Source organism: Pseudocercospora fijiensis (genome assembly GCF_000340215.1).
Source record: "Pseudocercospora fijiensis CIRAD86 unplaced genomic scaffold MYCFIscaffold_9, whole genome shotgun sequence".
Taxonomy (NCBI): Eukaryota; Fungi; Ascomycota; class Dothideomycetes; order Mycosphaerellales; family Mycosphaerellaceae; genus Pseudocercospora; species Pseudocercospora fijiensis.
In genome coordinates this window covers 2,415,604-2,429,798 of record NW_006921540.1, presented here as the reverse complement: position 1 = coordinate 2,429,798, position 14,195 = coordinate 2,415,604, and the positions used below count along the sequence as shown (strand labels likewise).

The window sequence follows — 14,195 nt, the reverse complement described above, 5'->3', positions numbered from 1 at the left end:
TCTTAAGAATTCGTTCTACGATACTAGCCTTAGCGGATTGTTAACGCCGTACTACCTAGTACCGATAGTTTCTAGGGCGACCGAGGATACTACTACGGAGCGTATTATTTGCGCTTACGGATCGCCGACTCTATAGGCTAAGAACGCATTACTACCGGAGTGTTCTACGCTTTCGAGATGCCCCTCCCTAATATTATTCTTAGTAGGCCTTAGAGGCGCGATTAAAAGGTAATCGTCGACAGCTCGACGGATGCCTAGACCTATAAGAACGAAGCCGTAGCGCGTTCGATACGCGTACGGGAACTATAGGAATTCTAGAAGGATATACGTAACGCCCTATATATATATACGATTAGCGTTCGCTAGCTCCGCGATATTGCTAAAGGTTCCTCCTTACTAGAAGAATTTAAAGACTTCGAAGACGTCTTTACTATAACGCCCGAAGCGAGACGCAAGCTCCCCGAAGACGTAGAGTATACGATCGACCTAATCCCCGGAACGAAGCCGCTATATAAACCTCTCTACTATTCTTTAGGAAGAGAGCTTAGCGACCTTTGTAATTACCTAAGCTTAGCCTTAGACAACGATTAGATCTAGCTTAGTATAAGCGAGGTAGGTACGCCGATCCTATTTGTACTAAAGAAGGATAGCAGTCTAAGACTCTACGTCGATTATAGGGGGCTAAACGAGATTACTATTAAAAATCGTTACCCCCTACCTCTTATTAGCAAAACGCTTAATAGGCTTAAGGACGCCGAATAGTATACGTTCTTAGACCTTTAGGATATATATTACCGTATCCGTATTAAGCGAGGCGACGAGTAGAAGACTACGTTCTATACGCGGTACGGGCACTTCGAGTATAAGGTAATGCCTTTTAGGCTTACTAATGCCCCTGCTACGTTCTAAGGATACATTAATAGGGCATTAGCTAGCCTTATTAACATTTGCTATGTCGTCTACCTTAACGATATTCTTATTTATAGCAAAACGCGAGAGGACTACGTACGAGACGTACGCGCTATCCTTACGCGGCTCCGGAAGTTCGCCTTATATACGAATAGAAAGAAATGTTCCTTCTAGAAGAAAGAAGTCGAATTCCTCGGGTTTATCGTTAGTACCGAAGGCGTATTAATAGATTAGCGTAGGGTAAACGCTATTACCGAGTAGCCTCGCCTATCGATGCTAAAGGAGGTTTAATCCTTCCTTAGATTCTATAACTTCTATCGGAGGTTTATTCTAAATTACTCCCGAATCGTTATACCGCTAACCGCCCTATCGAAAGATGCCGTAAATAGCCGGAAGCTAGGGCAGGTCTAGTAGGGCGAAAGCGAGGAGCAAGCGTTCCGCTAGCTAAAGGCTGCCTTTAGCTCGGCCTCGATATTGCGATACTATAATCCTACGAAGCCCCTATATATCGAGACCGATGCCTCTACGTTTGCCTTAGTAGGAATTATATTACAATAGAGCGAAGATAGGAATTAGTACCCTATTGCCTTCTAGTTACGAAAAATAGTCCTAGCCGAGACGAATTATAAGACCTATAACTAGGAGCTTCTAGCGGTTATCGAGTCCTTTAAGTATTAGCGCCCGTACCTCGATAGCGCTTAGTATACGACCCGCGTAGTTATCGACTACGCTAATCTTAAAGGCTTTATAAAGATAAAGTAGCTTATCGGAAGGTAGGCAAGATAGGCAACCTTCCTTATACCTTTTAACTTTACTATTAAATATTAGGCTAGTAAGCGAAACCTAGCCGATGCGCCTTTACGACGTAGCGACTACGAGAGCGAGTCGTAGGCGGTAAACAACTTTCTCCCTATATTGTAGTCGAAACTAGCTCTATAGTTAAATCTGCCCGACAATATCGAGCCGATCGCGAATCGCGTCTCGATTATATACGTAGAGATACGAGACGCTACTATAACGCTAGCGGAGCGCAAGGCTTTTATTAGTAGTCCCGTAAGAGTAGCGGCTACTATCGTTAGTAACGACGGACCCTACTACGCGACGCCTAATATTATCCTTAGCTTCGTATATACCTTATAATAGTTAGAGCAAGCGAGAGGAGGAGGCTTAGACGAGACAAGGTTACCGTCGGGTAGCCTAGCCTCTTCGAGTAGCTCTAACCTCCCGGCTAGCTATTTACGCCGTAGTAACCTTATTTATTACAGCGATGCGCTATATATCCCTAAGGACTACGCATTGCGTACGTAGCTAATACGTATATACTACGACGACCCTTTAGCTAGACACTTTAGTATAGCTAAGACTATAGACCTAATACGCTAAAAGTACTTCTAGCCGAAGATAGCCGAGGATATTACGGCCTATATCCGTATCTATAGAATTTGTTAATAGTCGAAGGCGAAGCGCTATCGCCTATATAGCGAGCTCGCTACGCTACCTATACTAACCCGACTATAGCAAGAATTAACGATAGACTTTATTACCGATCTCCTACCGAGCAAGCTTAGTACCTACGTATATACTACGATCCTCGTAATAGTCGACCGCTATACGAAGATAAGCCTTTTTATCCTAACGACGAAGAAGTATATAGTAGTAGAACTCGCGGATATCCTTTAAAGGGAGGTAATTAGGCGTTTTAGAGTACTATTAGGCATTGTTAGCGATCGTAGATCGCTTTTTACTAGCTAGTTTTAGAGCGACTTCTGCTTCGAAGCGTATATAAAGCGTAGGCTTAGTATAGCCTTCTATTCTTAGACCGACGGGTAAACCGAACGCGCGAATTAGACCCTCGAGTAATACCTTCGATACTATTGCTCTAAGAATTAGGATAATTAGGCTAAAATATTACCTTAGGCGGAGTTCGCCTACAATAATAGCGTTTATCCTACGTTACGTATAAGCCCCTTTAAAATGCTCTATAGTTTCAATCCTAATTTGATACTAAGCGCAAATAAGCTACTAGCTCGGGACGAGCTAACTAAGGGAAGGGCACTAGTAGCTATCGACGCTATAGAGCGACTACGACAAGTATATAAAACGCTTACAGAACGCTAGTAGAAAGTAGTAGAATACTAGGCTAAGCAATACAATGTATACTATACTACTAAGATATATAGTATAGGTAACCTAGTCTTACTATCGATAAAGAATATTAGCTTAGATGTCCTAAAGAAGAAACTTAGCCCGAAGTATATAGGGCCTTTCTATATTATTAACGTAGTTAGAGCGCAGGCGTACCGCCTAGTACTGCCGTCGAGCACGAAGATCTATAATATTTTCTATATTTCCCTTCTCGAGCCTTAGTATAGGCGCGATAGCGAGGAGTATAAGGTAAGTATGCCTATCGCTAAAGGCGATAAGTAGTAGGTAGAAACAATCGTAGCAAAGAAGATAAAGAAGCGGAAGGCGTACTACTTTATTAAGTAGCGAGGTTAGCCTAAAGAGTATAATACTTAGGAGCTAGCTGTTTATATTAAAGATTCTATAGCGTTAGACGAGTTCGAAGCTTAAGCGAAGCGTAAGCGTAGGTAGTAATTAAAACAAAAGAAAATAAAACTTAAGAAAAATAGTAGATACATGCTCGTTTCGCTACTAAAAAAGGCCTATTAGCCTAGTATATATAAAGAAGGCGCCGCGTAGGCGCGGCGACGGCGGGCCGCCTACTCTACTTATCCTTAGACTCCTCCTCTTCGTCCTCCTCTTCGATACCTATAGCAGTATCGATAGTAGCGACGGCGTTAGCGCCGACGCGCTAAGCGAGGTTCTAGTACGGTTAGCATACAAAGCGCAAGTAAAACGAGGCTATAGGAAAAACTATACCTAACGACCGATCTATACTAATCTAGCTAAGTTAGTGCCGATATTCTTAAGAGTACCTAGTAGGTTAATATCCGTAAGGGACCCGCTAGCGGCCCCCTTACGGGCTAGGGCTTTGCCGCCTAGGGTTACCTTATTCTTATTAATATAGAAGGCGTCGAGCGTAGATAGGATAACTAATAACGAGGTTAGTATACGAAGCGCAAGCAGAGCGTATGCGAAACCTACGTACGACGACGGCGTCTAGATTAGCCTAGAGTGCCTCTAAGGCCTCGTTAGACTCCTCGACGGAGTTATAGCCGTCTAGGTCGTATAGGTCGCGCGCCGCGCATGCGGCGCGGATACGGGCTAGTAGCGACACTAGCGCGCGTACCGTAATAGGAGTATAGATATAGTAGCTACTACGGCAGCGATCGCAGTTACGCTTAGTAGTAGAGTCTATATTGCCGCCTACGTAGAGCTTAGATAGGTTATCTAAAGCGAGTTAGTTGCGAAGCGCGTATACGTAGCAAGGGGCGAGAAAACGTACTATTAGCCGTTATATGCCTAAAGTAACGAGTATAGTTCTCTAGGACTTTTAGTAGGCGCTAGGTAGGCGTAGTAGGTATCGAGAGCGGAGCGCCTACGGCGCGCTTACCTAAGGTACGCGAAGGAGTAGCTATACTAGTAATGTTTTTTTTAATAGATATTTAAAAAAGAAAAATCTTTAAGTAATACTAGGAAGGCGTAAGAGGGGAGTAGGCGGGGGATAGGCGAGTAGTGTTCGGAGCGCTTAGAAAAAGAAGAAGTTTTTAAGCGGGCTTCGAATACTTTAAATACTCGCCTCGCTTTCGGATAGCTTGCGTTCTCGCGTAGCTACTGCGTTCTTAGAAATTTAGGCAACCTCTAGTTAGTACTAGAAGTAGCCGCGCTTTAAATCTATAAACAAACAAGCAACTACGAGGTAAATCATAACGCGCCTAGCAACTATAGCCTAGCGACAGGTACGTATAAGGCGCGCAAGTGCAGCGCAGAGTATAAGAAATAGTATAATATACTATATTGCCCTATAGCTAGGATAGCTATACCGGGGGAAGGAGATAATTATAAGAACCTAAGTAAGTAAAGTCTCCTATTATACCTTAGCAAGCCTTTATAACAATTATGTAATATTATTACGTATACTACGGTGCTATCTCGCTAGCGCAAAGCCTACTTAGCGTATACGCAGAAAAGCTCGGTCGCTCGTATAGATATACTCGGTTGCCGGCTCGGTATATGTACTATCCGTACGTAGCCTAGTTAATAGTAAACACTCTGCCCTGTTCTAAGAAAGGTACGGTTTAGTTCTACTTTCTACTACGGCGATTAGTAGAGGGTGTTCTATACGTTGCTACATACCTATTTTCTTACACGTATTAAGTACTAATACCTAAGACACTAGCGGCTATTAAGAGAGTTTAAAAGATGCGAGAGATTTACGCTAAGATAGCTAACAAACTAGCGAAGGCCTAGGCCTATTAGAAGACCTACTACGATAAATACTACATACCGATAACCTTTAAGCAAGGCGATATAGTTATACTAAGTACTAAGAACCTCCGCATCCGTAAGTACCTATCCCCTAATAGTAAAACAAGGCCTAAGCTCGCACTAAGATATATTAGTCTATTCCGCATTCGAGAAGTTAAGGGCTCCTCCGTATAGGCCTATTAGTTATAGCTTCCTCCTTATTATACTATCTATAACACCTTCTATATATCCCTCCTTAAGCTATATTACCTACGCGAGGGGGATAAAGCCTCTACTAAACACGAAGATATACTAGCGGATAGTAAAGAGCTATAGTCTATAGAACGTATCCTATAGCACCGGACTAGGAAAGGCAAGAAGGAGTACCTATTAAGATAGTAAGGCTATTTATCTAAATAGGACTCGTAGGAGGCTAAAGACTCGTTTAAGGATATAACTAAGTTGTTAGATAAGTATTAGACTAGCGTAAAGAACACGAAGAAGGCTAAGAGCTTATAATGCCTATAATGTTACTACTAAGCCTAGGAATAATGCTACCCTCGGGGTACTATTAAGCTAACTAATCGGAGGCAAGCAATTGTTAGCAAAGGACAATAAGACTACTCTACGATAACGGATGCGCACCGAGCGTTAACAAACGCGCTATAACTGTTAACTAATCGACTGCTCTTTCGAGGATTCTACCTCTTTACTAATACGCCCTATAGGTCCCCCTCTTGTTCTTTATTCTATCGAGGCCTCGAGACCTAAGCGTTCGATAAGGGCGATATGCGCGCGCGTGCGAATAACGGTAATAAAGGTAATAGTATCGCGTACTAGTAGTGCGCTAGCGGCTAACGCGGCTATATTAGTAACGGTATTGCGGAGTGTATTATTAGTCGAAGAAGGAAATCGAAAAGTAAGGTAAAGTTAGCGCTAAAACGACTAGCGCCGCTATTATTAACATTACTTGCTATTATTACTACGCCTACGGACACAACCTTACCTATACTATAAGCCTAAGGCACCTTTAATCAAAACTTTAATTAAAACTTTAAGCCGCCTAAAGGATTAAGCGACTAATAGACTAACTAAAAGCAAAAACTATAGAGCTAAGCTAGCCGGGGTCGATCTTGCGGACAATAGGTTACTCCTCGATCTATCTAACCCTTTAAGCGAGGCGAACCTCTACTACTATACTTATAATAGCCTTTACCTATAGAAACTAGAAGAACTGAGTTTTTTGAAAAGATATAATTAGTTAACACTTAAAGGCTGCTAAACCTAACTAATTAGGGCTAGTAAAACTACGATAGTAAATAATAGCCCTCGTAATAATAAGAACAATAACCCTCGGAAGCGGACAAACCCTCGGAAGCGGATATTGCTAGGTCTTTTAGAGTAGACGCAAAGAACTCGAAACGATATTACTTAGAGCGGAGGTAGTGCTGCAATACCCTATATACCTACCTATTATAGCAGGGAAGGTGCGCTCGTATTATAATTAGTCGATAGTCCTCAATTCTTGTAGCCTTATATCCCTTTACCTTATTATATATAAGGATAGCGCAGTTAGAGTTAGACATTGTGCTATATTAGAGGTAAGGTTTGATATAGTTACATAATCGGCAGTTGTGCGTTTAATTTAGCGCGGACTAAGCGGCTTATTAGACCTACTAAGTTAGTAGCAATAGAGGTCGAGGTTAGAATATAGATAGGCTACGAGGGCGCGGCCTTTAGAAGGGAAGCGTATATTAGAGCTAAAGAGGCTACACGTGATTGGCATATGATTAGGCCGAGTAAAGCTAGGGTCTTAGTGCCTTAGGTAGGGCTTAGTGCTTAGCGTTAGGCTAACTAGCCTGCCTTCCTCCCTCTCCTCTTAGATCTCTATCGAATACTATACTAATTTACTACTACCCTATCTACCTGCTAATATAACCCTTCTTACAGTTATAGCGGCCTATCGTCGACTAAGCGCTACTTAGCCTTACGACGAGGTATTAAATAGGCCTACGGAGCACCTTTGTTAAGCTACTCTTGTATATAAATGTCTATTACTAATTAAGCTATTTCCGAGTAGTACATTACCTACTATAGTAAGGCTTCGTATTGCTATTCGTCGTTAAGCTTCGAAGCCTAACTATTATAGAAGCGGAAGAAGGTCTATATAAGCCCTTCTTATATAGAATAGAAGTATTCCTTTACTATACGGAGCTTGTAAATACTAGGACTCTTATTAAGGTCGACAAGCTATCTAGTAGGTCGATAGTCGTTATCGTTAAGAATTAGCTTGCTATTATACTAGTTTAGATAGACTAGGTTGCTATTAGGTCCTTAAAAGCGACTAATATAGAGCCTATAGCGCTAAGCAGTTAGATAGCTCGTTTTATCGATATAGAAGCGCTAAATATACTTATAAGGAAGATAGTAGCTATACTAGAAGTAGTAGAAGTATTTAGTGTAAGCGGTGTCGTCTATAGTAGGTAGACATATCCGCTAGATAGGCTTGCTGTTGTTACGGTCCTTATAAGCCTATATAAGCTTATCGGCTATCTTCTTCTATATAGAAAGCGGTAGATTCTTAAAGGATAAGTAGGATTCCTCCTTCTAAAGCGGAAGCTAGCCCTAGCAGTCGATTTAGCTATTTTAAAGCGCGCGCTCGTATATATAGTTGTCTAGCTATACTAGGTGCATTACTAAGCCTAATAATAGTTAGCATAGGCCTTGTTATTAGTAGAAACAATATAGAATAAACATAGTCGAGAAATGTAGATAGCTTAGCGGGAGTACCCGAAAGCCGGCCTAGGGTTTACGGCCGTTTTAAAGAATATAGGGGTAGGCTTCTTTTATATAAGATTTCGATAGTACTATAAGAATAGGACGAATACGCACCTCGCAAGCTCTATTAGCGTATTTAACGCTTGTCTCGGCGCTTTAAGTATACGTAATAGCCCTTAAGTAGTAACGTTGTCCGAATCGCTATTAAAAGCGGGTCTCTAAGCCGTAACTAAGTCGCCTATCGATCGCTCTATAAAGCCGGCTAGTTGTTACGGAGATATTCTAGCTTCTTCTTCGCCTTCTCGAGCTTAGTAGCCGCTCGTTTAATAAAGTAATAGCACTCGTCTTAGTCTCTAGCAATAAATATAGCATTAGATATAGCCTTAAGCGCTAGTAGATACTTCTTAAACCGCCGTTCGAAGGTCTTTATAACGTGCCGCTAGTAAACTTGAAGCCGCTGTTTAATATAACAGTCGCTAAGGGCTTGTTAGATAGTACGTTACTTACTCGCAGAGTCGTCTATAATAGACTAAAGCGGTATCTAGTTAGACTGTTCTATATAGAGGTTATCGGAAGCCTTGCTTACGTATATAGGCTATCTAAAGTAGTAGGTTAAGCTATTGCTATTATAAGAGTTTAATTTGACTTAGAAGTTAGTTTTAGCTATAGAACGGAGCGTTCTTATAGCCTTCTTAATAAGGTGCGCCTACTTATAAGATAGAAGCATATAACTAGCCGGAAGCTACTCGAGATACTAATTACGGACGTATATAGTAAATAGTAGCTAAAGAGGTTTGTTTATACTGAATATAGAATCTAGCAAGAACAAGCTACTATAGTTGCGAAGAAGCTATAGTTGCTAGTTAGAGGCCTAAACAAGGCTAGATTAATAGGTGCCCTTCTTATCGCCTACTAAATAGATTGCCTCCGCCTAACTAGTTAGATTATAGCTATATAGGCCGAATTTAGCATTCAAGTATTCTAGGGCCTATTATAACTGTCGTTAAATCGACTCGCTAGCGCTAGACCTACGTTTGTCGCTTATTCGAGTAATAGCGGCTTTATTAGCATTGCGGACTCGATTACGTATAATTCTTATAGTACCTGCGTCTCGCTAGACTGTCGCTTGTTTAGGCCTTCTTATTTCGTTTACTAACTCGGAAACGGTAGAAGAACCTAGAAATAGGTTAATATAAGCCGCTAAGAGCTATAGACTATACTTACCTACTCGAAATTCGAGTATTTCCTTCTAAATAGCCTTTATACTATTATTAACCTATATTCTATCGATAAACTCGAGAGCATACGAACAGTAATAGTTTAGCGGTAGTAGAATAACCCGCGAGGGCCTTAGCACCGTTACATTAGTAGGTAAGTCTACTAGTATTATATTATCGAGAAATACGCCTAAATTACTATTTTAATCCTTCTCGTAGAACTCGATAATAGTTAATTTCGTAGGGTAATCGTGCGCCTTCTAAGCGATACGCTTCCGCCGTCGACTACTCGCTCTACTACTACCGCCGCCGCTACTACTATTACTACTCCTATCGATTTCCGCTCGCTAATAGTCTATAAACCGTTTATAAAGGCGACACTCGAACTTTACTCTATAAAATAGCCGCTTTACTAGATCTATAGATAGCTTTACTAGTCGACTCTTAAAAAGCTAAATATTAGTAGTAAAGGCTCGATATTCGTCGTATTTAAAACTACTTATTTATACGCCTAACTACTTACGGATAATATAGCTAGTTAGAAGGCGGATATTATTTACTTCTAGACGGTATTTACGGTTATAAGGGTAGAAGAATGTCTGCCTTTACTAATATATATTTAGTAGAAACGGGCTTTTAAACTGCGATAATAATAATACCTTAGCGATTATCTACTTTACGACGAGACGACGTACTAGCTACTTATACTCTAGCTTACTAAGCAACGCGTTTACCTCTTCCGGCGATAAATAGTTAGTATATATAGCGATAGTAAGGTTAAAACAAGCGCGATACGTAACCGCGAAGAAGAGGTAGAATAGGTCGATAAATAAGAGGTAGAAATAGCCGCTATATAAGGTCTAGTTTAGCTTTATTATAAGCAGGCCTATACTATGCGATTATAAGGCTTCAAATTGGCTCGAAATTAGACCTCTTAGCGGTCCATGTGTGGCCTACAAACAACTATAGAAGTGGACAAGCCGCCGCTGCAAACCTAGCCGCCGTAGCGGTTCACCACCCTCGCATTCTTGGTCAGTATACATAGACCTCGTGTGCTCTCGACCGTAGCGCAACCAGATTACTTTCTTTTGGCATCGAAAGCGTTCCAGCGATCACAACCAATAGGCCATCGTAGTCGCCAAGCGGGTCTCATTGAAGTGCGAACGCTGTTGGCAATCTCCTCACGAGCCATCAAAGAAGGCATGAAGACGATTGATGTGAGACGATGGGAATCGAAGGTCAGATTCCAGCCTTTGGGTCATTGAGAATGGCGAGCGATCTAAGCTCAATTGTCCTGCTAGATCTGCTGAGTCAAGTCACCTCTCTTCTCCGGTGTGCCAATCATACCGCATCTAGCAGGTCACTTCCTCGCAATAACCTGCATACTTCCTAGCACGCAGCGAAGATCGTGTGCCGTTCAGTGCCCAAAAGCATGCCTTCAAGCTCTGGAATGATTCCGGCTCTATACTGCAGCATCCTGCAGGCCCCAAACGGCTTCGGAGACCATCTCCTTCAAATTGCGGTCCTGCGCCCACCATAATTCCACGTCGCCAACAATGTGCGACTCTCCGCGAAACTTGGTAATGTAAGCAAAAGTCTGACCTTTCCGTGCCTTGCTCCTAGCTCGGCAGACTTCCATTTTGTCCCACCACTTGTATTCGTTCCAAGTCTGGCCAAGTCTCTTGTGAACCGTCATGACTACGACCGGAGTATCTTCGAGGCAACAAATATCCATCTCCGCTGAGTCTTTCATGTACTGCAGACTCAATCCAGCTATGCAGCCTCGAGCAACCCATGGATTAAGTTCGATGTCTTCGGGACCAAGCAATGATCCATGCTCTTCCAAATCCTCTCCTTCGGAACTTTCATTCTCACTGTTCGAGTCCACCTCATTAAACGTCGACGTGTTCTCCTCACGCTTGAACCAGAGTTTTTCTTGAAGGTATGGAGACTTCAGGTTTCTATCGAAAATCTCCTTGAACATCTTGTTGACTCGTCTGGCGTGGGCTAGAGTAGGAGCATCATCCACACCGAGCAGAATCATCTCAGCCAGCTCAGCAATGCCGAACACCTATTGCCATGTCAGCACTGACAGCATCTTGCGGAATCGGAGACATTGACCTTCGCAGCCGCAACGCGGGGTGACTCGTTCTCGTCCTGAGCCAGTGCCATCGCCGTGAAGTGTCGTGATTTTAAGTGGTGTTTTCGTTGGTGTAAGAAGGAAATAAGAGAGGGAGCGGGCATCGGAAACTTGTACTTGCTCAAGTGAGCTTTGCACGATTGTCGCATGAGGAGAAGAAAGTGTTGCCTAATGTGAGGTTTCGTGCGAATTTCAATGATCAAAATGAGTTTCGGTGGCTGACGAAGGAGAAAGATATGCAGGTGCAGTTGTCTGCTAGGGAACGACGAGTGATGCCACTCAGCCCTACATTTTTGCCACGGCCAAGCGCAAATCGTCGATAAGGCGCTGCAATGTGCCCTCTGCATGGCTGATTCGAGCAGTGTGATCTTCATCTTCCGGAAGTAGTGTAAGGCGTATCAAACCGTCGTGATTGCCAAAGCCCTTGAATAGCATGGAGCGCCAGGTCCGACTCATTTCATCGCAAGAAAACGCGTTGCGGTGAAGAACGATCGTGTGATCTCGGCAATGGCCCTTGCCGCGATCCACGAATTGGAGAAATCGGCCTTTCGAAACGTCAATTGGCTTCTTGAAAAGAGAGCTGAAGGTTGTATTTGGTGGCGCTGGAGGAAGCGGAGGTGCATTGGGGTGATGCCCATAGTAGTCGTCAATGACATGGATTTGGCGACGAGCATGTCCAAGCTCATTTGGCTTGGTGCCTTCGTCATCCTTGGCCTCGAACCATAACTTCTCTTGCAGATGCTTCGAGGTTGCGATCGTAGCCTGAAACATTCGATTGACTCGCTGAGCGAGCAAAAGGGCTTGGAGGTCATCGACGCCGAGCAAGATCATTTCGAGCAGCTCAGCGGTGTGTAATGTCTTGTGACATGCTTCGTAGCTGGCGGTGCTCTCATCAGCGTTGACACCTGGTGACGCGGCCGCGATAGTGGACTGGGAACAAGGTCAGTAGGGTATCAGCAATGTCGCTTGACTCGGCGCCATACCTTGCTCGGGTTTCCTGGTGGTTCCATTCTGTCTGCCGAGATGTGCGATGGCAGGTTGCGGAGTGTCGAGTGTGTCGCGATGATGGTTTGCATAAAGCTGAAAGTGGAAAGCGCGGCTTGGCACTATGCATGTGACGATGGATAAGGTCCGTGCTTGGCTCTCACTTTACCGCTTTTTGACCATGTGCGCGCCGGTTCAACATCTCACCCTCTCTTATTGCCCTTCTTACCCACCTTCTCCTTATACTCTCGAATCTCAGCTTCCGCCTGCTTCTCCTCCTTCCTGTCAAGGTCCTCTCTCTTCTCCTTATCTCTGACCTCCTTCCCTCTCTTCTCTGCCTCCTGTACCATTTCCTCACTGTACTTCCAAAGCTTCTTCTGCTGTTCCTCATCTATCACATCCTGTCTGCCAAACTCCCGCTCTTTGCACTCTTTGATCAGAAAACCACCTTCTTTGAACTCTTCCATGGCAGCATGTAAGAAGCTTTGCGCTCCCATTTCTGGAGATTTGAGGACTAGTAGCCAGAGAGGGTAGGTGAGGAGATAGATCAGTAGTCCGAGTAGAGACCCTCTTGAAAGCCATCGTCTTGTTCCTGGCGTTCTGCAGAATCCTGGATCTGCGAGCAGGACTTTGGCGTTCATAGGCACTTTGTCCGGACGTTGATACGAAGAGAGATGCTTCTGAAATGCAAGTGCAAAGCTCATCAGCGCAAGCTTACTTGTAGCGTATGCGTTCCCAGGCGAGAACTTCGTCGGACGTTGCTTCGAGGCCGCATTCTTCTTCTTACTCTTGCTTGCCTCTACAGGCTGAGTCATATGCAGCAAATCCCCTCCGACCCAGCTTCCGCACATTCCAAATATGACTCTCACATCTCTGTCCGGAGGCTGGGCTCTCAACGCCGGGCTCAAGATACTGAGCAGATGAAAATTGGCCAAGTAGTTAACCATCCAGTTCACCTCCACGCCCTCTTTTGTGCTTGCCATCTTGCTCCCTGCTGGCGTTATTGTGTTCGCGCACAGAATGACCATATCTAATCTCCTCGGTGGAGCATTATCAATCCATTTCGTCGCGAAGGTTCGGATGCTGTGTAGGGATGCAAGATCGACTTGCTCGGCCGTGATGAGCTGGTTATTCGTTTCGTGCCTCATGTCCTCGATGTAATCGACGATGAATGGGTCTGAGAGCGAGTGTTGGGTCAGAAGAACAATTTGCGCGCCACGAGTTGCCAGAGCGCGGACAGTGGCTTCGCCTACACCGGATGTGCCACCCTGGTACGCATAAAAGTGATTAGCCTAAGACTGTCACGAAAGCCGTGGAGAGATAAGCCTACAGTCACTATCACGACCTTCCCATGCATATTCCTCTCGGCTAGCGTCTTCGCTCCCTGAAAATAGGTCTTCACCAGCCAGAACAGGAAGAGCCATGGTAAAGTCTTGAGGAGAGGCCAGAGGTATGGAACAGAGTCAATGCCATCGAAGAGCGCCTGCGCTGCGATGTAGATGGCCATTGTAGAGTTTGCGGCCCGGGCGGGCGAGGGTATCGGATTGGTGTTGTTGTGAAAGGGAAAGAGAAACGAAGCTTGAGATGTGAAAGTTGATGAGCTACGTTCAAGGACTGCGTACTCGGCTTATCGATAAGAACATCAGGAACAGTTCTGTGACATTCTTTCCGCGAATAATTACTGGTGTATGGGACTATTGAAAATGCTGTGGAGATGACATATTAATGCTGCATTCGCTAGCTGGGAAATCGTGGTATCTACTGAGAAAAGAATCATCTGTGCAGCTCCATGGCAA

General features: G+C 43.9%; 3 protein-coding genes across 3 annotated transcripts; 1 reads left to right on the top strand and 2 right to left on the bottom strand.

The window, feature by feature from the left end:
* Positions 1 to 10,219: 10,219 nt before the first annotated feature.
* On the top strand, positions 10,220 to 10,540 carry MYCFIDRAFT_178758 (uncharacterized protein; the record flags this gene model as incomplete). The annotated part of the gene is made up of 2 exons (XM_007932780.1): positions 10,220 to 10,246; positions 10,283 to 10,540. 2 exons carry the CDS (start codon positions 10,220 to 10,222, stop codon positions 10,538 to 10,540), a joined length of 285 nt encoding a protein of 94 aa, XP_007930971.1.
* A 197-nt stretch (positions 10,541 to 10,737) lies between these two features.
* On the bottom strand, positions 10,738 to 12,246 carry MYCFIDRAFT_78355 (uncharacterized protein; the record flags this gene model as incomplete). Its single annotated transcript, XM_007932557.1, has 3 exons — positions 10,738 to 11,346; positions 11,397 to 11,583; positions 11,705 to 12,246. The coding sequence occupies 3 exons, from the start codon at positions 12,244 to 12,246 to the stop codon at positions 10,738 to 10,740; spliced, it is 1,338 nt and encodes a 445-aa protein (XP_007930748.1).
* A 90-nt stretch (positions 12,247 to 12,336) lies between these two features.
* MYCFIDRAFT_205118 (uncharacterized protein) lies at positions 12,337 to 13,775 on the bottom strand. Its single transcript, XM_007932779.1, has 3 exons — positions 13,730 to 13,775; positions 12,399 to 13,667; positions 12,337 to 12,345 (listed from the first exon to the last, which is right to left on the bottom strand). Exons 1-2 carry the CDS (start codon positions 13,754 to 13,756, stop codon positions 12,603 to 12,605), a joined length of 1,092 nt encoding a protein of 363 aa, XP_007930970.1. The 5' UTR covers positions 13,757 to 13,775; the 3' UTR covers positions 12,337 to 12,345; positions 12,399 to 12,602.
* Positions 13,776 to 14,195: the final 420 nt, after the last annotated feature.

What these genes read in the sequence shown, in the direction of transcription:
- MYCFIDRAFT_205118 (XM_007932779.1), bottom strand. Translation starts at nt 13,756, where the DNA reads ATGCATGGGAAGGTCGTGATAGTGACT. An exon ending in GGAAGGTCGTGATAGTGACT is followed by an intron (nt 13,668 to 13,729) that starts GTAGGCTTATCT and finishes TATGCGTACCAG; the next exon opens with GGTGGCACATCCGGTGTAGG.